The sequence below is a fragment of the Amphiura filiformis genome, chromosome 4 (assembly GCF_039555335.1).
Source record: "Amphiura filiformis chromosome 4, Afil_fr2py, whole genome shotgun sequence".
NCBI classification, from domain to species: domain Eukaryota; kingdom Metazoa; phylum Echinodermata; class Ophiuroidea; order Amphilepidida; family Amphiuridae; genus Amphiura; species Amphiura filiformis.
Window position 1 is genome coordinate 67,366,827 of NC_092631.1, and position 24,868 is coordinate 67,391,694.

Below are 24,868 nucleotides of genomic sequence, written 5' to 3' on the forward strand. Positions count from 1 at the left end.
CTTCACTATTATATGGTAAGAGGGAAAATAATATATATTATTATTACCATAGATAGTCATGGCATGGCAAAACAACAATATCTAGAATAAGAACCTGTCGCGACAGCTCTTCGATATACAGGGTATCCCAAAAGTCTCGATACTAAAAGCAACCGACAACAAACATGAAGGTGCACAGAAAAATTCGGTGCCCGCCCGTCGCTACGCCACTGGGACTGTCAAGACATAACTCTCAATAATTCGCAGTGGTTAAGGAAAGATTGGAAGGTCAACATTGAACTTAAAGTTTCGTTCTTCTTATTGTGACTACAAGCACCATTTGAAAGTGTTCCAAAGTTTAAGCATGTCAAATTTGACCTTCAGTTGGTGCTTCATCATCGGTATGATTAGGACCGGGGTTGAAAGTACTATTTAAATGTATAACCATTGTTAGATTTGTAATTGTTTGAAGAAATGATTTCAATCTATCATCATCAACCATAGGGTTTTTTGACGAAATTTCACTAGTAAAGAAGATGAAATTCGGTGTGTGGGGGTGTGTGGGGGTCTGTCTGTCTACCTATGCCTTACTCGCTCTCTTAATTCTCTCAATGATTCTCTCAATAACAAACGTAGTTTTTTTGCAAGAAAAGCAACCGGCAGATATATGATTAATGACATTCTTTTAAGAATCGCGTCCATTGTTTTTATTCCGCGAATAGAGAACGTTTCCGTGTATCACATTGTTCGGGACATCGCAATACAAACACGTGCACGCGGTACACGGTTCCCTTCACTTTTGTTATTTACCGTGTGTGTCATTTTTGAGACTTTCGTCTTCCATCCGGATTGGGTATCGTCATATGGTAATACGATACGCAGATCATTACAACACGGCTGTCGCTAACGTGTTTTAATTAGTTATTAGTAATTAGACCTATGTTTCACCTATACGTCTTACATTTCCTATCACCGTTAAGATAATAGTTATGATAGTTGTAAAAGAAAACTTGTGTTGTCATATTATTGGCTTTGGTAAAAATAATACATGACATGAATATTTTATATAAGACAACAATATCTAGAGTACCCGTCTCGTGTATTCATTTGCATATACCTCTTAAATTATCGTTGATTAGCCAGAGGTCGGTCAACCTTCTGTTGACCAAGATAAAGGAGCAACAATATACGAGATGTCGGGAATGGGACGTGGTAAAATGACAATATTGTTATAGTCTGCAAGATCACGAAGTCTGCTCTCAGATAACTCTATTTAGGAAACTAATGATTTGTTGAATATGTATGTGCGGCAGCCCTCCCCCTCCCCATCTGCTTGAAAGACTCATTTTTTTGTTATGCGCATATAAAATCCGAATTTATGTCAGTTTTTTATTTCAGTACGCAATATCCCCAGATTGAAGAATACCATAATTATTATCATGGTCTTCAAACACATATAAATTATTCAAGTGCAAGCCTTACAATTGGTTTTTATAGAAATGAAAAATAACGGGAGATATTCATCATTTTCTAACCCAAAGATCTATCGTGGTAGCAGACATGTAGTTTGATACAGGGCGTATCCGCCTGTACTATAATCATAATTTACCTGGAGTTGGGCCTACAGTTTGCAAAGATTTTTCACTTCTGAGGTGCCACATACCCCTTAGACCCCTCTACACACATACTTTCAAAAGCGTTCCGTCACCGCTGCTTACTCGCTCTCTTCTCCCATCTCATGATCTGTAATACCAACGATTCTCTGAATAACAAAATTAGTTATTACCAAGAAAATCAACCTGAAAATATATGATTTATGGCATTGTTTTAAGAATCGCGTCCACCATTAAATTGTTTTTATTCCGCGAATAGAGGACGTTTCCGTGTATATATTCCATTGCACGCAGTATCGCAATTCAAACACGTGCATGCGGTACACGGGGTCTCGTCACTCCTGCAACTGGCACATTTCAAAGGAGCAGATACAGACTTACTCTTCATGACTGTTGGGTTATTAGTCCGAACCACCAATATTTGAGTTATAAACCCTAATCCTTACCCTAACTCTAACCTAAACTTCACCCAAACCATAAACTATAACCTAATCCTTATTCTTAACCATAACCCTTACCCTAAACATGACCCCGACTCTAATCCTAACTAGGGTGTTTGATGGGATCATTTATTAGTTTTTCAAACAAAACATCATGTATAACCAAATGTTAGGCTTAAACAGCTAAAAGTGATATCGTGCTAATGTATACAGATGCTTTTAAGTCGTTCTCAACTTTAATTTCCCCTCTTTTACAAAATTCTTCACTTTTATAGTGCTTTTTAAAGCTTTTTCGGAAATAAAATGTATGTATTAATGCCAAAATTGGTGGCGCTATTTAGTTACTGGAAATTATCCTTTAAAGCTTTAATACAAATAATTCCTTTTATTGTTTGATAAAATATGTTTATACAATTTCCTTGTTTCTTGTTTCACCTATTCCAGCTGTTTTAATGGCGGTATTAATCACCTAACCCTTGCAAATAAAGAAATATAATTTAGGATTAATAGCGCGATCTATACTCTATAGTTTACATTTAGTTAATAATGAAGCCAATTCTATATACATCAAACAGCCGGGTTAACTCTGATCCTAACACTAACACTAATGATAATGCTAACCCTAACCATAATGCTAATTCTAACCCTAACCATATCCTCAACCCTAATCCTAACCTAAAATGCCCTAAACTCAAACTTTTACCCTTTTCGGGAATATGATCCTTCGGACTTAAGGCTGTTGTTACGAGTCGTACTGACTCAAGGCCCAAATCACCTTTTACCCGAACTCACATGAATGCACAACACAAATACACTGTTTGATTAAGCTAACATAATCTAAGTCTTTAATTGAAAACAAAGTATGCTTGGTACATATAACAACAATATACACTAAAATCACACAATCACTTTTTAACTATCGGTACTTAACCAGCGGTCTTCTTGTTGGTGATTCTAGAGTTCTTGCAATGTTCTGGACGACTGATGTAATATATCCTTATTCACTTGTCCTGCAAAAATCAGCGGAGTCCAGTGTACACTTGCGGTTATAATTATCCTTGTGTATGAAATCCTCACACGAAAATGATGATGCTTTCTCCCCTCCTTTACGCTGCTTTCTCCACAAATATATCTCCTTGCGCTGCTTTCTCCACAAATATATCTCCTTGCGCTGCTTTCTCCAAAAATGGTGTTTCTTTCACCATTCTCTCTTTCTCCAGGGAACAGGTTTCTTTAACACAGCTCCGCTGTTTTTGACAGATGCGTTGTCTTCAAAATACCAGCAAATTCCAGCAATTCGACAGAAGAACTTTAATCCTTCGATGAGGAAGAGCACATTTGTTTGCTCGCTATCTCCTTCGTTGCTGTATTAAAATTAGCTCAATTATTGGCTATATAAACTGGTTAAAATGTATTTCTTTTTTGAAGCACGAAGACCATCACACACATGTGGAGTTTCTCAATCTCCCATGGCATTCTGTAAAGTCCCAACAAAAGCCTCCAGCTTTTTCTATCAGTACTCATGCAAAAACCCATCATCTATTAATAAACCATTACTTCAATCACATTTTCACAACATTGCTGCAATCTTGGGATTTCCCAAGATTAATTATACACATTCACCTCTCACATTACATCACTTCCTGGGGGGTTTTCCTGATGGTGCGATAATGAACTGGGGATTTCCAAGTTCCAAACATAGCTCTGACTTTGTTTACAATAATTTTGGGGGAATTCCAAAATGACTTTCCACACCACCATCTTGCACGCACAAGGGGCTTTCCCATCTCATGAAATACTTTCAGCTTGTAAACAAAGTTAAATAATTAAATTAAATTACTCAGGGCACATCACACTGTTTATAACCAGGTAACGTTTTCTGAACGTTGTGATAACGTACCGTTTACGTTTTCTGGCGAACGTTTTATTATGATTACATTTTGTCCACGATCGTAATTTTGAATGGGCCCTGAAGTACATGTACTTACACTACACGAAAGTATTGCAACATCGCTAAAAAAGAAGAATTCCTCAAACTGTAAGTTGAACATTGATCCAGTATCCTGTCGATTTCACATGACGTACTGGATGGAATTTTCTTTGCATGAATAAGTCCGAGGAACAAGTAAGAGTAGGCTTTTGGATGGAAGGCGTCACCTGTGGCCACATCATTGTCCTATTCCAGTGCTTACAATGGCAGAAAGACGGGAATCCGTTTTAATACAGAGACAAAGAAACTTTAGACCACAAAATGTCCAGATGGCTTTAGAATGGGTGCCAGATGGTTTAATTGGTTTAAAAGATGGGTACAATTGATTGGCTAAACACAATTATCATCGAAATAAGAGATAATATTTCTGACGTAATGCATGTTCATGTAATAAAGGTACGTAATATAAATCTTATAATGATAAAATACGAGGAGCTAGCGCCATTGTACTGCAAGAATATGCACTTAAAACAAACAAGTCAGAGAATAGATGCAAAATTTACACTCTCCCACACAAACAAACAAGCAAGAAAAGAAGGACCGCGATTTATAAAGAACATGGAAAGACTTTTGGCATTGCATATCATTATGGTCATACTCATTATGTTTATTTTTTCCTATTCGTATTGCAGGTAAATGCTAATTCCACGATTATGTCATCATGGTCATTATATACCAATCAACAGCCACGATAGGCCTGCTAGGCTGCTACATATTCTAATTCTACACTGCCCTCTACACCAATCAACAGCCACGATGGGCCTGCTAGGCTGCTATCTGCTAATTCGACGATTACGTCATTACATCGACAGCCAATGTTTTAGCTGCAAATAATAAGGAAAAAGAAAGAAAAACAACAACGATATTCCATTAAAAGAAATAGTACGCGACAAAATTACCTGGTGAATTAATTTGGACATAAGTCGAGCAATAGGCATTGGAATCAAAACTGGCGATTACATTATGCGCGCGTTGACCAATGTAGTTCATTCCAAGTTTGATCAACAGGCCCTTTACTTTTCATACTCCGAAATTGACTGTCTTAAATTTAGTCCTCTTCTCTTTTTAATAATCCGATAACGTTTAGTTTGCCTTCAGATCGATTAAAAATCCAATCATGTTGTTCATCACCGTTTAGCAACGACGCGCCCGCGTTGTCTGCGTGGTTTACTAACATGTTATGTAAACGAAGACAGATATTTACAATTACCGAGCATCATCTTACATTCACGCTGTCATTTTTAATATCGTGCAGTATTTCACCAAAGAAAATAAATAAACCAGCTTGCTTGTGACTCCCGCTCATTTGCAAGTCTGTTCACTACTCTCTGTTCACTACTCGTGATTTGGGGGAATTAAAAAAATTCTGTTTTGCCAGTTTGTTCTAACTGGTAATAAGAGTCCAATTTTAATGTTTGGCCAATATTTAGAAATAAGGAAACAAAACATTCGTTTTTAGGGTGTTTTTCGTATCCTGTGACAATCAAGCCCAAAGAGTTGTATTAAGACTGACTTCAGGTTATGCGTTCTAATTTTTGGGAAACACATTTTCTTATATCTTTTATAACCAATTATCAAAATTAAAATTAAAAACTAAATTGATGACCAAACTCGTAGCCTACACTATAACTTTTGAATGCTTAGATTTGTGCCAAGTCTGAGGATTTTGTGACTGAAATTGTCAGAAATCATGCAAAATTGCATGTTTTTTGACTATTCAAATTGACTTTTATTGACAATTAGAACTAACTAAAGCATTACGATTAGCAATGTTTCATTTAGCAAAACAAGGTGATGTTCTTCAATTTAAAAAAAACATTGGAGACATGCGAAAGTATACATATAGGGTTTTTGCGAGACAAATTACAAAAATCAGAAATAAGGGAACCATGAATAGCTTTCTCACCTCTAATCGTTTACTGTCACCTTTTCCCATTGCAGACCTATCCTTGACAGGAGTTATGCTGTACACAAATTTCTGTCACATCAAAAGAAAACCATGGAAAGAACAATAAAATAAGATTTCTGACAAAAATTTGCTTTCTAAAAATGTTTTGATGAGAAGTTGAAAATAAATTGAAATTACGTTGTTGTAGTTAAAAATTCCTCTAAGCGATTTTATTTTACAGACTTTTCTCCTGCATAAAAATCTTAGTCCATACATCATTGATATGAATTTTATATCCTGACATCCGGTAGTTGAGAAAAAACAATAAACATTGCTTGCGAAGCAAGACAATTATGATTTATTGAACCAATCAGCAACATGGTATTAATAGTGGTAGCTGGTAGAACTAAGCTTAAATATCTAGAAGCTGCATTTTAATTGGGCAATCAGCTATTAATCTGAGAAATAAACCAATTAGAAACACTCTAATAAACGCAGTTGTTTTTAGGGGGTTATGAAATTCAATATCGACTTCTTATGTAGTAGTCAGTCAACTAAGACTTACTTCTTTAAAACTCCCGCCTTTGGCATTCACTAGTTCATATACCGCATAGAAAGGCACGAGTATCATCGATGATATTGTAAGCAACCAGCCTATGACATTGGCCCATGTGGGATATACGTAGTCATCCAGGGTTAGGGGTGCGCTTAAAATAAGACCCACCAATAAGATCAACTGTAAAATAGAGGCAAAATCCAGTTAAATTACAGTTGAACAAAACCAAAATAAAATTAAAATGGCTTCAATGAAATAAGATTTACTATGCATATAAATAAGGTAATAATAATATGTAGCCTTCTTCTCAAATTTTATTATTCATGGGCAATCAACCGTCTATAAAGCTATGGTTGTCTATGCTTCAACAACGCATTCGTAAACATTTACATTTAAGAAGTGTTTATGAAAGGGGGTGCGGTGGCATGGGGTGGGTGCGAACGTAATTGTAGGCGTGTGGGGTGTGTTGGGATGGTGTGGCGTGGTTCTTTGATGGGGCGTGTTGATGGAGAGGAGTGTATACATTGTTGTATATATACTTCAGATTATTACATATACAACATATATAACAATCTGAAGTATATTACTATCACATTTTTGGAAATATTTGGGGTGTGTACCTAGCAAACACACACATGTTTTTAAAATGTTTATTCAAAACATTTTGATAACATTTAAATGTCGGATTATATTAAGATCCGTCAAATAAATATGAACGTTATTTAAAAAAACGTTTTTATACCCTTTATATAACTCGACATTTAAACCTTTCCTGTTATGTGTTTGCTGGGGTATTTGTTTGTTTGTGTGGGGGTATGTGGTTTGGGTGAGCGGTGTATGCTTTGTTTGGGGTGAGGGTGTTTGGGTGTATTGGACAATTGATAAGCCAAAGTATTATTATTTTCAGAAAAGATGAGCCATGTATTTATTTTGCAAGGTGACCCGAAATATAGAACAATCTACATTACTTTATGCATATGATATGCTGATGTTGAGTGTGTTTGTATATTTGTTACTTGTGGGGTGCACGGGAGGGTTAGTGAGACATTTAATTTTATATTTGTATGTTTAAAATTTATACATGAGACGATCTGATCCAATCAGACCAAAGGTGTCACTTATGAATAATTATTACTTACTGTCAAAAATAGAGGAGCAGAAATTTTCCAACAAAACCGCCACCAAGGACCAGGACTAAAACCGACCATTTCCTTCACATCTGCAGTGAAATTATTCAGACCTGAAACGTAAGAATTGTAATAGTGTAAAATATTAGAATAGAAAGGCAACTAGACTTAGCTGTGGTCTAAGACCACGAACACAGCCGTGTTGTGACCCCTTATTGACCTTTGACCCCAAAATATATGAAAGTCCCATAGACATTGGCTAGTGTCAATGTACATTAGCATGTGGCATCACTATGCCATGTTACTTGTGGCAGAAGGGCATTTTGAAGGTTTTTCGTCTCAGACCGGAAGTGACCCGTTAATGACCTTTGACCCAAAATAAAAAATACCACATATACACTGGGTAACCACAATACATATATGAACATACCGTTACTGTCCTTTGTTTTACTTAGCTAATAAAAAATTTTGAAGGTATTTCGTTTTATACCGGAAGTGACCCTTAATGACCTTTGACCCCAAATCTGTGTACACCCCATATACACTGGGTAACACCAATGCATGTGTGCAAGTGGTATCACTGTCCTACGTAATTTGTGGAAGAAGATGCATTTTATAAGTATTTCGTTTTATACCGGAAGTGACCCCTTAATGACCTTTGACCCCAAATTAAAAAATACCACATATGCACTGGGCAACCATAATTTATGTGTGCATATACCGTTACTGTCCTACGTTTTCTTAGCTAATAAAATGTTTTGAAGATATTTCGTTTTATACCGGAAGTGACCCCTTAATGACCTTTGACCCCAAATCTGTGTACACCCCATAGACACTGGGTAATAACAATGCATGCGTGCAAGTGGCGTCTCTGTCCTACGTAATTTGTGGAAGAAGATGCATTTTAAAGGTATTTCGTTTTATACCGGAAGTGACCCCTTAATGACATTTGACCCCAAATTAAAAAATACCACATATGCACTGGGCAACCACAATTTATGTGTGCATATAATGTTACTGTCCTACATTTTCTTAGCTAATAAAATTTTTTGAAGATATTTCGTTTTATACCGGAAGTGACCCCTTAATGACCTTTGACCCCAAATCTGTGTACACCCCATAGACACTGGGTAATAACAATGCATGTGTGCAAGTGGCGTCTCTGTCCAACATAATTTGTGGAAGAAGATGCATTTTAAAGGTATTTCTGTTTATACCGGAAGTGACCCCTTAATGAGCTTTGACCCCAAATAAAAAAAATACCACATATACATTGGGTGACTACAGATCATATGTGAACATACCGTTACTGTGCTATGTTTTACTTAGCTAATAAAAAATTTTGAAGGTTTTTCGTTTTATACCGGCAGTGACCCCTTCATGACCTTTGACCCCAAATCTGTGTACACCACATAGACACTGGGTAATAGCAATACATGTGTGCAAGTGGGGTTGCTGTCCTACGTAAGTTGTAGGAGAAGATGCAGTTTTAGTTGAAATCACGTTTTGGACCCCTGTGACCCCTGCGTGACCTTTGACCCCGCGAGTTTAATGTGACATGTAGGGGCATGGTCAATGATCATTGTGACCAAGTTAGGTTAAAATCGATGTAAGCATGTGAGTGCTAGAGCAAATGTAATGGTTGACAGAAGAAAGAAAGACTAGACTTAGCTGTGGTCTAAGACCACGAACACAGCCGTGTTGTGACCCCTTAATGACCTTTGACCTCAAAATATATGAAAGCCCCATAGACATTGGCTAATGTCAATGCATGGGTGCACGTGGCATCACTTTGCTATGTTATTTGTGCAGAAGAGGCATTTTGAAGGATTTTCGTCTCAGACCGGAAGTGACCCCTTAATGACCTTTGACCCGAAATTTAAAAAATACCACATATACATTGGAAAAACACAATTCATGTGTGAACATACCATCACTCTCCTATGTTTTTCTTGGCTGATAAAATTTTTTGAAGATATTTCGATTTATACCGGAAGTGACCCTTTAATGACCTTTGACTCCAAATCTGTGTACGCCACATTGACACTGGGTAATAGCAATGCATGTGTGCAAGTGGCGTCAATGTCCTACGTAATTTGTGGGAGAAGATGCATTTTAAAGGTATTTCGTTTTATAACGGAAGTGACCCCTTAATGACCTTTGACCCCAAATAAAAAAATACCACATATAAACTGGTTAACCACAAATCATGCGTGTACATACCGTTACTGTCCTATGTTTTCCTTAGCTTGTAAAAATTTTTGAAGATATTTCGATTTATACCGGAAGTGACCCCTTAATGACCTTTGACCCCAAATCTGTGTACACCCCATATACACTGGGTAATAACCATGCATGTGTGCAAGTGGCGTCACTGTCCTACGTAATTTGTGGGAGAAGATGCATTTTTAGTTGAAATCACGTTTTTGACCCCTATGACCCCTGCGTGACCTTTGACCCCACAAGTTTCATGTGACATGTAGGGGCATGGTCATTGATCATTATGACCAAGTTAGGTCAAAATCGATGTAAGTATGTGAGTGCTAGAGCAAATGTAATGGTTGACAGAAAGAAGAAGAAAGAAAGAAGAACCTGTAAGAAAAAAGACACAGCCGTGACTAACGTCACGGCTGTGTAATCATCAACTTGTGCAATAGGGTCTTTTAGTGGGAATACTTTTCTTAGTTTATCACCTTTCTCTAATATGAAGGTTGCAGTCAATTAAGCTACCTCCGATTCCAGATAAACAAGACGAAGTCTAAAATGTGCATTCTGATTGAACATTTATCCTTAAAGGGGCGAGGTCCAATATTTTCATGTTCTGCTTTCTGTCTTAAATTGAGGCCCAAAAAAGAGGCCCCTCATTGCGCCCTCTTTTTCGCCTATTTTTGAAAAGTTGATCAAATATATCTTGGTATGCAAAGTAACCTTTAATTGTTAGCTTTAATAAACCAAAACAATTATTTCAATCATCTCACAACCTTTGAAGATATGCCCTTTTAAAGACAAGTACCCCTTGTTCACGCTCTCCACGGATAGCAAACAGAGTGGTTGGGATGGGTCATGCTGTGGAGTGGCCTGCAAGATCACCGGACCTCATACCACTTAATTTCTTCATTTGTGGCAAAATCCAAGATCTTTGCAAACGTATTACTGCTATATTCGCAAGTATCCGGCGCACAAGGTTGGTACGCAACGCAATTGATGCAATGAGGACTAGGCTGAAACCTATATTCGTTAAGGAGGCAACCAGGTAGAGGGCAGAGCAGCACAGTAAACTCACTTCAAAAGAACCAAAGACAAACTAAACAGCCCTTTTGAGGGCTACCTTTTATTCCAAAAAGAGTAATGACTTATGTTGTCAATAAAAAGAAAGCAAGAAACAATAAAGTAAGAAACATAATCAAACAAAAAGGCATAAAATAACCGAGAAAAGCATAAGTGATTGCAAGTATAGCAAAAGAAGTCCCATCCCGCATCAATTTCTCCCAAATTAATAACACTTAACAAAATCCATAACCCATAAGCCCACCGGTAAAGCCCATTTCCTAAAATAAAGTTGTTATTTTATTAAGTTATCATCGAGGAATGTTTTATATTCATGCATGGTATATGCACTTTTCAATCTGTGAAGTAACCAAACCTCCTCTGTGGACAGAGTGAAAAAAGATACATTTCTTTAAAAGGGCATATCTTTAAAAGTTATGATTGGAATAAACGTTTCTGTTTATTAAAGATAACGGGTAAAGGCTTCTTTACATACCAACATACACTTGATCAAAATTTCATGTAAATAGGGCTTAAAATTACTTACTTACTTACTTTTTAAGAAGGTTTTATTTCAAACTCTAATGGTGACCCGCAGGTCAAATTGCAAGAATTGTACATCAAACACACATAAACAGACACAATGCAATTTGCAGGCAGCAGCTTAATCAGCGCCAATATGTCAACATTGAAACAAACAACAATACAAACATCCAATCCAACCCAACCCCATCCCCAGTAGACAATGAGGATAAAGTGCCTTGCCCAAGTACACAACACGTTGGCACGAGCGGGGCTCGAACTCGCAACCTATGGATTATCCACTCGGCCACACGTGCTCGGCCGATACATGTCATGATATAGGACAGAAAAATGCTAAGGAGATAGTGTGCGGTATTAGCATCGGGAGAGTTGAATTTATATTGGAAGCAAGTTTCTGTAGTGCGCGCTTTTGGGGTGACCAGCGTGGGGAATTGAAGCAGTTGAATTTGTATATTTTGGGTTGTGAATTTTTTGAGGGCAAATTTTAAGATTTGGGTGTGTATATTTTTGTTTGACGCGGGTTGGGAATTAAAGCACTTGAATTCGTATATTTTGAGTTTTGAATTTTTTTCGTTCTGGTTTTAAGATTTCGGTTTTTATATTAAGTAAGTCTAAATTTTTTCGTCCTAAAGCATGACATATATGGCTCGGCTACAGTACTTACTTACTTACTTACTTACTCAGGCGCGGATTCAGGGGGGCCCGGCGGGCCTGGCCCCCCCTCCTCCCAAAAAAAAAAAAAGAGGAAAGGAGAGAAGAGAAGAGAAAGAGGAGAAAAGGAGAAAAAAAAAAAAAAAAGGAGAAAAGGAGAAGGAAAAGGTTAAATTGCACGTATAGTAGGCCCATGCCTAAATCTCAGCCGGGTCAGTCTATATAGGCTAAGGTATGTGATTATTTTGCTTGAAGGCGGGTCCTCTGCCTAAAAGCATGTGAAAATTACGGCGGGCCCACCGATATGTAGGGCCCGTCACATTTTGTCACCAAAGTCAGTAGGCCTATTAAGACGGACTCCGAGTCGACTTCAATTCAACACCATGCATGCTTTAATTGCGAATCTCAAGTGTCAGTGTTACATTTAAAATTTTACAAATCAAGTTCGGGCCCTTTTTTGTTTTAAAAAGCAATGATAGTGTAAAAATGGTCCACCAAATGGCTTCAATTAGGTCTTCATTTTGCAAAAGTTTCTCACTTATGAGGGGGGCATATCCCCCTCAGACACCCCCTGTGTGCGCAACTTTATGTTTACATCCGGGGTTTACATCTAAAGCAATATCGGGTAATTTATTTATAAAGGTTAAAACTTGTCCACGAATGGCTTCAATTGGGCCTTCATTTCGCAAATTTTCGGCCTTTTGAAACATAAAATTTTACACAATAAATAGTGCAAAATAGTCCACCAAATGGCTTCAATTAGGCCTTCATTTTACAAAATTTTCTCACTTCTGAGGGGGAACATCCCCCTCAGACACCCCCTGCGTGCGCAACTTTATTGGTACATAATTATAAAGCAATAATTCACACAATAAAAATCAAAACTTGTCCACAAATGGCTTCAATTGGGCTGTTTTTCTCAAATTTTAGGCTTTTTCAAACCAAAATTTTACACAATAATAGTGACAAAATGGTCCACCAAATGGCTTCAAATGGGTCTACATTTTCCAAAAGTTTCTAACTTCTGACGGGGCCACATCCCCCCTCAGACACCCCCTGCGTCGCGCAAGCGCTCCGGGATGCCGCTTCGCGGCCATTACTTACATTTTTTTTTCAAAAATTGGGCCCCCCCCCTCTGACTGCTCTGGATCCGCCACTGTACTTACTTACTTACTTACTTACTTATGTCGAATGTTAGATAAGCCTACTCACCATAAAACCATGACACAGCTACAACTTCAATAGTAACAGCAAACAATAAAGACGCGCCAGCAACGTGAGTATCTTCTAAAGTCACAACATAAAGTCCCCCGTATGTGACATTGAACAAGCTGAATACGAAGATGGAGCCTATCACACCGGTAACGACCCATGCACGTTTGTCCTTCAAAGTATTTGGAAACTCATCTATAAGTCCTGTGATAATTGCTTCAGTAGCAGCAAACTGTCGAGAAAATAATGGAAGAACAGTTTCGTCACCTTAGTTAGTAGCTTGCATGGATAGAGAAAGGGCTTTTTCTTCAATAACCACAAAGTATATCATTTGCAGTACCCCTGTTTGGGACCAAGACCATTATTATAAATAAATGTCATAGGTTGGAATTTGAACTTATTGAATTCGAATTTTTGAATTTGAATTTTTGGGATGAAGATGAAAACCCCAAACCGAAAATTACAATTTGGCAAATATTTCATGATTTTTGACCCACGAAATTTACTTGGTACCCCATCCCCATGTCCCCTGGAAAATTATGGTGCTGCTACTGAGTGTGACGGTCTGTGAACCCTTTCAGATTTTGAAAAATGTCGTCGCAAATAGAGTGATTTGATGCATTCATCTTCAAGGAGGGTAGTCTGAATTTTCATGGTATTTTCTACCTTACATAGAGTCCTATAACCAAAACAATCTAATTCAAAGTTTGAGTTGCATCTTATTCTCGGACCTAAAACATTCTGAAATTTGTCGACTTAACTTACTGAGCTATCTAATCCCAATGTGATGAGCATAATGTAGAAAAGTATTGCCCATGCAGTTGAACCTGGGAGAGTCGCAATGGCTTCTGGGTAGACGACGAACACAAGACCAGGACCTGTGTGTTTAATAGAAAAAAAACCGTTTTGACCAAAACCCAAACCCGTTTATAACACGTTAATAACATTTCAAAAACATTTATGTGTTTGTTGGGTAAAACAAATAAAACTCACACCTGCTCCCCACATTCAAAATTACCACAAATACCACCATCAAGACACCACCAACAAGACCAACACCAACACCACCACAACACCACCACAACATACCACACACGCCCCACCAGCATACGGGCTCACCTTCACACCAGCAAGCAAATACACTACACACACCCTCATACACCCCATCCGATCATATTGATACTTTTGATCATAATTATACACGTACGCTCATGGAACGTGGTAAAAGACGCTTCTAATGTTATGTTACCACTGCAGCAATTCAGTGATGTACTTTAACACCCGCCCGAACGCCAGAGGGACCAGGGCGGGTCACTTTGCTGTCGGGCAGGTAAATTTTCAAAAGTGCCCACCCGCCTGGCGGGTAAGAAATTGAGGATGATAAACTGTCAATATTGAAGCCCTCAGCTGAGCTACTAAAGTCCAAAAAAGGGGCAATATTTAGAGGAGGGGGTAATGTCCACTTTGTACCAAAAATTGGCATAAGCGCACTTTTTTTATTCGAAAAGGTCCATGTGTAGGATGTCCCGCACGCGTATATATTCATGGTATACAGAAGATATTAATATTCATAATTTGTAGAAGATTACATATATATGACTCATTTGTGCTGTTTGGAGCTATTGCGGCCCATTATGGTTGCAGAAAGAATTACGCGTCCCGTACCTCCCAATAAATATGCGTACGGGCCTGACGATACTGTATTGCATTGATTGATTTAAAAGTGCGTGTGAATCGTCGTAAAACCTGACTCTCTGACATACCCCGCGTGACAAAGACAATAACATACCATCAGTAGCTACGTCGTCAATGGGTCTGTCAAATCTTTGTGCCATATATCCTAATACAGCAAATATAGCGAATCCAGCGAAGAAACTGGTCACACAGTTCATAGCGCTAGTAATAAGTGCAGATCTGAAAGAAAACAAGTAATATAGTTACTTACTCTTGAAAAACAAACCGCTACATACTGCAGTTACTGTTTATTTTACTATACACAATACACAGTGCTCTCACCATTGAGGTGTGACCTCTACAAACAGTGTGTGTTAGAGGTATAGGCCATTGCCTAGTTAACGTCACAGTGTGAAAAATAACCGGCCAATATTTTAGTACTCTCCAAACTTTAGCAAATATATTTCTCTAACATGACCTACAATTACAGCTAGGTTAGATGTTCAGAAATATTCGCACTTTGGTAAAATAGTGAGTGAGGGCAAGGCATAGCTAGCCAACTCCCCGTGTTAATTCTCGCTATTCACAATAAGGGCGCCGCCAGCGGATTTTGCGATGTAATCGTGATGTATCATGGGAAAAGGTCGACATCAAGTCCGCGCAATACGAATATTACCATGCTATTACATAGAACACGTGACAATTTTTAGTTTGTCAAAATAAAGGTGTTACACGCGAATCGATACTCAATAATACTTAATAATGTGATTTGAAATGTGCACAATTAATTTTTTCTCTATCGATTTGCGTGTAATACCGTTATATTGACAAACTAAAAAATATTGTCACGTGTTCCTATGTAATAGCATGGTAATATTCGTATTGCGCGGACTTGATGTCGACCTTTCCCATGATACATCACGATTACATCGCAAAATCCGCTGGCGGCGCCCTTATTGTGAATAGCGAGAATTGAATGGAGATTTGACCGAAAATATTGGTAAACGGACCGCTCACGTCTGAAGAATGAAAATTAAAAATTTTGACCTTTCGTATTGGAGATATGGATTTTTTGCCCCAAAACACCAAAATAATTTAGGTTCCACAATAATTTTGGGAAAAAATGTATAGATCATCTTCAATATGAAAGCTTAAAATTTTCAATTGATCGTCGGCTTTTCATCCCAGCTACATACACTTATAAAGTTTACTTCGAGGATTGTTAAATATCAAAAATTTTAAAAATATCAAATAATAATCGGGCATAAAATTGTATTACGAGTATATCGCAAAGTTTAAAAAATCAAAATTACTTGATATCAGACGGACATTCCTCGTATTCAGAATGCAATATGGTATGTATGATGTACTTTCAGAACGTCTCTAAATGTTAATATCCGGTTCCATAAGACCATTTATTTTCTTTTGTTATTAGTAATGTTTACCTGTACGTCCATTGAGTCAGTAAAGCAAAATCAAATTTCGTGATTGTCTCAAAAAAACTTTGACCTTTCTGGATGTATACTTTTAATATATCCTCGTTATTTTTTAGAGATACATTAAAATGATATCTACATTACTGACTCAAGGAAGGCATACAGACTTATTTGTAGTTTGTGGCCTTTACCTGTATATGTTGTTATCGAATTTGCTGTAGCTGGCATATGTAATATGAGCTCCGAACCCGACACCTGTCGAGTAGAATATTTGAATAGCTGCGTCTATCCAAACCTGATGAAAACAAAACAGTCATAAATTAAACTGAGTTTCTGCATAAGCAAGTATTAATATAAACACTTGGGAGTAACGCTTGTGATATACACTAATGGGCAACAATTTTAACACTTACACATCAGTTTGAACACTTTTATTATTGCTTGAATGCTAATAATTAACATTTCCGTTAAAAATGTACCACTGTTAGTATAGACTTCTCCGTAGTCCACTTGCCCATTTTGCATACTCTGGCTATTATAATACAAAACTCTGATTTATATTGATTTGTGTGCAACTGATAGATTTTCACATCTGTATCTGATCTTTTCAGTCACCGCACTCCCTCTGTTTGTTAGCTTCCAGGATTTTCGGGGTTCGCTATCAATAAACTGGTAGCTTCCAAAATCAGAATTTTTCAGTATTAAAGTGAGCCATTATAATTATGCAAGATAGTGTTGCATTCAATTACTTTTATTGTCACTAATCATCTGATATTTGTTAACTCTTGATGACCATTTTACTATTGAATACTTTAATTTTAATAAACATCAGTATAATTTTGAGTTCAACGAAATGGGTTCATCATGACTAATAATAACATATTTTTAATAAAATTCGACTATGGCATAGTCTACTGTTAGTAACACTTCTGTTGTTAGTAAGCACAGTGTTACCATGGTGTTACGTACAGTTGCGATGGAGTGGGTAGTGGGGTTTCTGCAGGTGTGTATAAGAAACCATACCTGAGGCGTTTGTAGGCGAGTGAAGTCAGGTGTAAGATAATACTTTATACCCTGAGCCGAACCCGGTAGAGTTGCACCGCGAATGAGAAGAATTGTAATAACTATGTACGGTAAGGTGGCCGTCACCCAAACAACCTAGAACGAAAAGAACATAAAGATAAATTCATGGCGTCAATTTAACCCGTACTCTTGCACAAATCATGTGAACCAAGAACTATAAAATTGTGTCTTAAGAAAGTCACTGTGTGCGACTGCTGCATGGTTTGTCTGTCTGACCCAAGTTATACGATTTTATTCAGAATATTCTCCTTCGTACCAGATTAGAGAATCATTCTCGCAATCTTCGAAATGCTCAAAATATCTCGTAGCTGCGTTTCCATCCGCTTTAAAAATAGTCCCATTCCTTATTTTATTAAACTCTTTTAAATAATTGTATTTTTATTTTCTCAATCACTTCCCTTAGTCCAAACAAGACTGGCCAACATGCATATCAAATGATAATAATTATTTCGGGATCGTTCAATATTTACGCCAGGGCAATTGAGATTTTTATAAAGGGGGAATCCAAATTATTTTGGGTCTTGAGGGGGAATCTGAATTTTTAGCGGATGCAAGGGGGGGGGGCGCAATTGTTTTCACATTTTTTGTCAATACTCCCACTTCCTCCTGACGTGAATGTTGAACGGTCCTTTAGTCCCATATGGGGATTTTCTAATTTTAAAGCCTTTTCAAATATTTGTTACTATCGTATAATTTGAGTATGTGAAACAGGATAATATTCCCAGGTAAATATTACATGTATTTTATGTAATGATTTCCGTAATTAATTTTGAATTAAGGCCCTATGTCACAGGGAAAATTGCCTAAAATTGTCCAAATATGTGACCCGGCAGCACAAACGAGCCGTAAATTCCCTAAATTGTATTCTGAGTTATGGTGTAAAATGTGTACGAAGGTCGTATTCATCGGTCACTAAAGCTGGCGGCGACATCTGTCTTATTTTGATAGTCACAACACCAATCAATAATCCTATTATTGAAGTGGATAATAAGCTTCTACCTTAGATGGCTATAGAACTTTTAATAACTCTGGTCTTTGTTTGCTTTTGCTAAATCCTTTTCAAGTGGTGGGTTATTTGTATAGGTATGCATAACCAACAATTAACAATGAGAGAATCTTCTTAAACCTCGTTGACTTGGGGATGATTTGAAATGACCGCCAATTATGACTGTTTGATATTTATTGCCAGCAATGTGGAAAAAAGAGACACGCATAGAAACGAAAAAGCTATAATTTTGTTGAAGGAGCAAAGTTTAACTAACCATAACTCCGCTTCTGGATATCGTTTGAATTCAAATGATATACCATTTTTAAGTTTATGATGTTTATTTTTTAAACACGAAATAAAACAAAATTGACCGGGGGAGGAATTTACGGCTCATTCGCCGTGGACGGTCACATATACCAAAGTTACCCAAAGTTGCCTAAACATTTTGCAAAGTTGCGCAAAGTTGCCCACAACTTTTCACAAAATTGCATAAAGTTGAGCAAAGTTACTCGAGGTTAATGCAAAGTTGCACAAAATTGTAAAATATTTAACAAAATCGATTGACAACTTTACACAATTAAACACAATTTTGCGCAATTTTTGTCAATTTTGACAATTTTGGACAAGTTTGATTTCCCCTGTGACATAGGGCCTGAATTACCTCACCGCCGAACTCAGTGCATAAATATATATTCGTACCTTTCCTGACCATTTAACTCCTTTCAATATAGAGAAATAGACACCTAGTGCGACAGCCATAAGACAAAGAAGAAGCTGCCAGCTTATACCACCGATGTCATCTATACCAGTACTGTTATGAACCCCCAGCACACCACGACTGCCGTACAGAAATAATATAGAGAAGTGAAAATAATGGAAAATAGGTATTTAGACGGATTAAAGACAAAAGTAAGCCATTATTATTATACATGCTTCTACCAACAAAATGAAAATCTTACTTGAAAAACTCTTCTGCCGAACTGGAACCGTTACCGGTACCGTTAACAGGGATGATTTCACCGTTGACTTGAACCCATGTCCCGTTAACCCGAGTATTGTAACAGTACTCGGTATTCCACGAGTGGTTACAACCAGTCCACGGAAGGTTGATCGTAAAAGACGAAAAGAGATAATATACTCCCCAAGCTATTATGGCGTTGTAGTACTGAATAGTGTACCATGTGATTAACACAACAGTCCAGCCAACACCTGATAATAAAGAATCATTTTTTAATATGAGTCATACCACAATAATATTCAGTTTGGGCATATGCTTACTCAGCAATGTAAGCTTACTAGGCAATGTAAGCTTATAGAACAAGAAATAATTTGATGCCCGCACAAATTTATATTCATTGCCTACTGGGTAGTAAATATATACAACTTAACGGGTCAACATCACTTCTCAAGCTGCTAATTCATTTTTATATAGGCCTAACAATGTATAGCCCACAACGAACTGAACGAAATTCATTTTTATGTAACTAAATATACATATCCCTGATTTCAATTCTTAATTTTATCTCGTTATCATTTTTAAAGACCTTTCTTGTTTGTAGTGACTGGTATTGGTTCGCCCGTCACTACAATTGTTTGCATAGACCCTAAACGGTGTAGAAAAACGTTTAAATGATATACGCATTAACCTATGGAAAATGTCCAAAATGTCCTGCTTGCTGCGGTTGCACCACTTGACCAGACTATTTAGGGTTTTACATTTGGGGTTGCCAAAATCTGGAACTAACATCTGGTCTAACATCGTTGGTCTGATAAATTGGCAGGTTTGTGCAGGAACTAAATACCAACAATTACTAAATGTTTATACTAGGATTTGGGCAGGTAACCTTGTCCTTACATATAACAATGTTAGTTTATGGTCGGGACACTTTTATTATCATGAATTATGTTATGCCATAAGATGCTGAGTTTGTGTAACACTTTATGAATAAATCCAGATGTACTGTTAACTCTTTAGACAAAAACTGTCTAAATAGTGCATGGCACTATAGGGTGATTTTTAAGTTACCATGTATAGCCTCAGAATCGGATGAAATCATGGGTCAAATGTCATGAATGTTATGCTTGTACATATTTCGTTTGGACTAGTTGGTGGTTGGTGGTCCTAGTTTTAAGTATTGGTCCCACTGTGATCTTCGGCCCCTCGTGTGAACCACAAGGGGCATAGGAAAATAGAACCAATCAAATTTTTATCATTTCAGGTTTAAGGATGCCAAAAAATATTGGTTCCACTAATGTAGGTAAATAAATCTCAAAACCAACGCGCCCTACACTAAATTCTTCAACCTGGATTTGAAATCGTTATATAGTAAGTAGTAAAGAAACAGATTGGCTCACAGCCTTGATTGGTACAAAGATGGTGCACACTTCTACATAGATTCGAACCAATTTGAATTTGAAAATTGGTAGTGTGAAATAGTATCTTACCTTTCAATAATGGACATATCTTCCATATGCTTATAGTACCTGTTCTGTGATACTGCCCAAGAGCCATTTCCAGATAAAGTACCGGCATTGCTCCAAATACAAGGAATATCGCATATGGAATCAGAAAAGCACCTGTTTTAATAGATAAACATCATTTTGATATATAAATAATAACATAGATAATTTATATTTGATAAATAAGATAAACAGGTATACTATAAAGAAAGAGCGATATGTCGCCCATAGTTGACACTCATGAACCCGGGTCATGAACTAGCTGCCTTTCACTTATTTTATATCTTTATATCAACATCCATCTTTCGGTGTTCCTTCCACCAGCAATCATAGAATCAGACAGAAAAAGTACAAACAGATAGATAGACATCTAATGACAATACCTCCTCCATTCCTGTAGCAAAGATACGGGAATCTCCAGACATTTGCCAAATCCACAGCAAATCCAATAGCAGATAACAAGAAATCAACATTCCCGCTCCACGTGGTTCTTGTACTGTCTTTATCATTCGCGCCGCCGAAACCATCTGTCCTGGTGACGTCACTACTACTTGTAGTACCCCGGATGTCGACTTCTTTAATGTCTGCTCCATAATTTACGATCCCACCACCGACTTTTTCATCGTTGTGTGTGTGAGGTGATACGACTGCTAAGTGGACGTTGTTTCCATCAGTATCGGGGTCCATTGTACAATGTTGAGATATCTGAGGGGAAATGAATAATAATTTTGATATTTTTGTTGAAAGCGAACCTTTGGAAAAAAACAACATCCACATGTTTGAATTTGTTTAATGGCAGATTTGGTCATTGCTAACTAATTTCAATCTCTGAAATATTATGCAAAAAGTGGGGGATGTGATCGGGAATATCTTACCTTAAATTATTAATGCTTCTTTTTGATTAAATTGCTTACTTTAAGGGGGAAAGTTGTTAAAGTGCATATCTATTGCAAATTCGAAGAAAATAATTATTACATTACAAGTTGACACATGTTGCAATTTTTTAATTCGTATTTCTCCTAAAAAAGACAAGTTGTGTTGGTAAAATGCTGGCTCGTGTGACCCTTTTCAGCCTTCGAAGCGAAATATTGTGTTCCAATGCAACAGACTGATGACGTCATTATATGAATAGAAGTCTCCTCAGCCAGTCTGGTTACGCGTAACCAAACTGGCTGCGGAAGAGACTATATGTTTCCAAACCATCGCGGTATTTCTAGTTTTTGTTATTTAATTTCCGACATTAATATTTTATTCTAATTTTCCCGAACAATATCAACAACTAGACTTGTGTGAATCAGGTTTACTTCGAATTTTGTAAAAGTAGTGCAATTTGGATCTTTTAACCTCGCTACGAGCATTACACATATATCATTAACACATGAGCACTGACTAGAAATTGGACAACTTTTTATGATGTTCATTGATGTATGTAAAGCGCGATCTTCAACACGAAAAATTGGAAAGGCTATTTAGCACAAGAAACGATTAGTTACCAACAGATGCACACAGTTCTGTGGGGCATGGAAATTGGTTATTTGCATAATAAATATAATATTAAATCCTTTTCTAGCAGTTTTGTGTATCAATAGTATGTCATGAAAGTTCAAATTCTGATCGTATGGTGAAATTGATCCAAACTATTTTTTTAATTTTTGGTCCAAGTATTTCTCATCAAGTTGATATACATATGAATTTTAATATCACATTCAACTAATATATAATAAAGAAGCGGCCTGGTGTTATCCATATGTGTAAAAGCTTAATTCTGAGGTTTTTCTGATAGAAACACCAGTATACGTTATGTGAATTGACAGTGTTGGCAGTCCATTCTCTCAAAGCTGGCCATGTTCATATCACGACATCACTGTAGTTTCAAGGTCAAATCTGTTTCGTTCGAAGGAACTCACCGCTTACAGTTGGTTTTCGCGGAATATCAATTTAAACGACTCATTTTCTCAAAAATGAGTCATTTTCATTGTCCGCATAATGCTAGCTTGCCAATGATAACGGATGTTGTCCGACCAATATGACCAAACACAAATTGAAGCGTATAAAGCATAAAAACCTATGTGAATAAATACAACTTTTTGGCCGAAAATTGAATAAATTGCTGTATTTCTCAATGTGGCGTGTAGTGATTTTTGTTTTTTCGTGTTTTTTAATTGGCATATATGTTTTTAATGACGTTCTCTTTCATTTTGCTAAGTCTCAGCAGTCAAAATTAGTTAATATAATTAATTAATCATTATTAATTAGTTGATTAAATTGGCGTATCGTTACAAAGTGAAATTTCGTGTTTTCCATCGTGGCGTATAGACCTTATACGCCACTTTTTATGCACATTTTATAATATAAATAGTAAACAAACTAAGAAATATCGGCAAAAATGAAAACATTGCATGTTATAGTGACGTGATGACGCGCCGGACCTATACGCCACTATGGAATGAAGCTGACGAAGAGTAACACCATAGAGATTACACGGCCACCGAGGTGACGCAAGGTTGGCGTTAGTTTAAGGTATTGCGTTTTGCTTGTTTTCCAAAGTGACGTATCAGCAATAACGTGTCTTTATTTCTTTTGTAAAGATAAACTCTATTTAGCTTACTACAGAAATTTCACATCAATTATAAAATACAGAGTGTCCTAAAAGTCTCGATACCATTTAGAACCGTCATATCTTTCACTAGGATTGACCGAGGGGAAATCAAAATACATATTTGGAAAAAGTAAATTCATGCAATTATTTAGATATTAAACATATTATATTTTCCGTCGTTAACAAGACATACATGACCAATGAACAATACACCTCAAATGCGACATGTCAATGCTGGTAACCAAAAATGTGCGTTACTCGTTGAGAATTATGAAATCGGTTTTTAGATTTCGCTCTTCACTACGAACAGACTATGAACGCTAGGCTATATCATACTGTTGCGGAGAACAAATCTAATCAATTTTGCCTCATATAATCAGTGATAATGACTAAAATATCGCTCATTTTGGAGATCAAGGATAACTGTATGAAATATGAAAAGTTTACCTGCTTTACGACACTAAAACTTGTAGCAAATAATGTTCCCTTTTTCCTCCTTTGGCTGCCATACGAAATAAACACCCGGAATACACACGTATTATACACACGTATTATAGCACGAATGTGATTGATTAGATTTTCCGCACAAAAGAATACCACAAAGCCTACCTATGAAACCCAGGACAAAAGATAGTCATTTCGCAACATTTCATTTTGAGGGCAAAAGTTCAAAGTGAAACTGGTGACCGGTAGGCCTACCCATGTGATCTGTACCATTTCTTTACAGGATTTTCTTTTCTTATGAAACATGAATTACGAATAGACACTACGACGTGTAAATGCCACACTGCGAAAATAAACACTAACCACACAATAATCACACTTCACGTACTTCCTTTAAGAGGGTACTACACCCCTAGCCCCTGCTCAATTTTGTGCCTATTTTTGCATTTTTGTCAAAAATTATAGCGCATACAAGTAAGATATGTATATTATAGGGGCAAGGACTACAGCTACTGTACTGGAAATTTTATTTCAGCACAGACAACAGTTGTGGAGTTACAGTCAAAAATGAGGGAAAACCAATATTTGATCAATAAATCAATAACTACTTGCTTTGAGTTGTTTGAATTTTCAGTGCAGTAGTTGTAGTCCTTGCCCCTATAATATACATATCTTACTTGTCACCAATGTGCTATATATTTTGAGAAAAATGCAAAAATAGGCACAAATTGGCCAGGGTATAGTACCCCTTAATTGGTCTGCTTCGTGCCACAAATCTTCTAATTACATTAATACATGCATCTTTGTCTAACGAATTCTGTTTAAAGAAGCACATGCCAACTTTGGAGAAAGGTGGTTCATCAGGGGTTATTCTGTCTCCAGGAAGATTGGCCATTTTCTGTCCTATCACTTTAGCTC

The 24,868-nt window shown here is 37.0% G+C and overlaps 1 protein-coding gene across 1 annotated transcript; it reads right to left on the reverse strand.

The window, feature by feature from the left end:
* Positions 1 to 4,288: 4,288 nt before the first annotated feature.
* On the reverse strand, positions 4,289 to 24,087 carry LOC140151259 (sodium-dependent noradrenaline transporter-like). Its single transcript, XM_072173532.1, has 14 exons — positions 23,954 to 24,087; positions 21,291 to 21,612; positions 20,893 to 21,024; positions 19,407 to 19,656; positions 19,147 to 19,285; positions 17,400 to 17,534; positions 16,568 to 16,671; positions 15,056 to 15,180; positions 14,032 to 14,144; positions 13,267 to 13,498; positions 7,606 to 7,706; positions 6,476 to 6,646; positions 5,929 to 6,000; positions 4,289 to 4,846 (listed from the first exon to the last, which is right to left on the reverse strand). The coding sequence occupies exons 2-14, from the start codon at positions 21,592 to 21,594 to the stop codon at positions 4,823 to 4,825; spliced, it is 1,902 nt and encodes a 633-aa protein (XP_072029633.1). The 5' UTR covers positions 21,595 to 21,612; positions 23,954 to 24,087; the 3' UTR covers positions 4,289 to 4,822.
* Between the last annotated feature and the right edge of the window lie 781 nt (positions 24,088 to 24,868).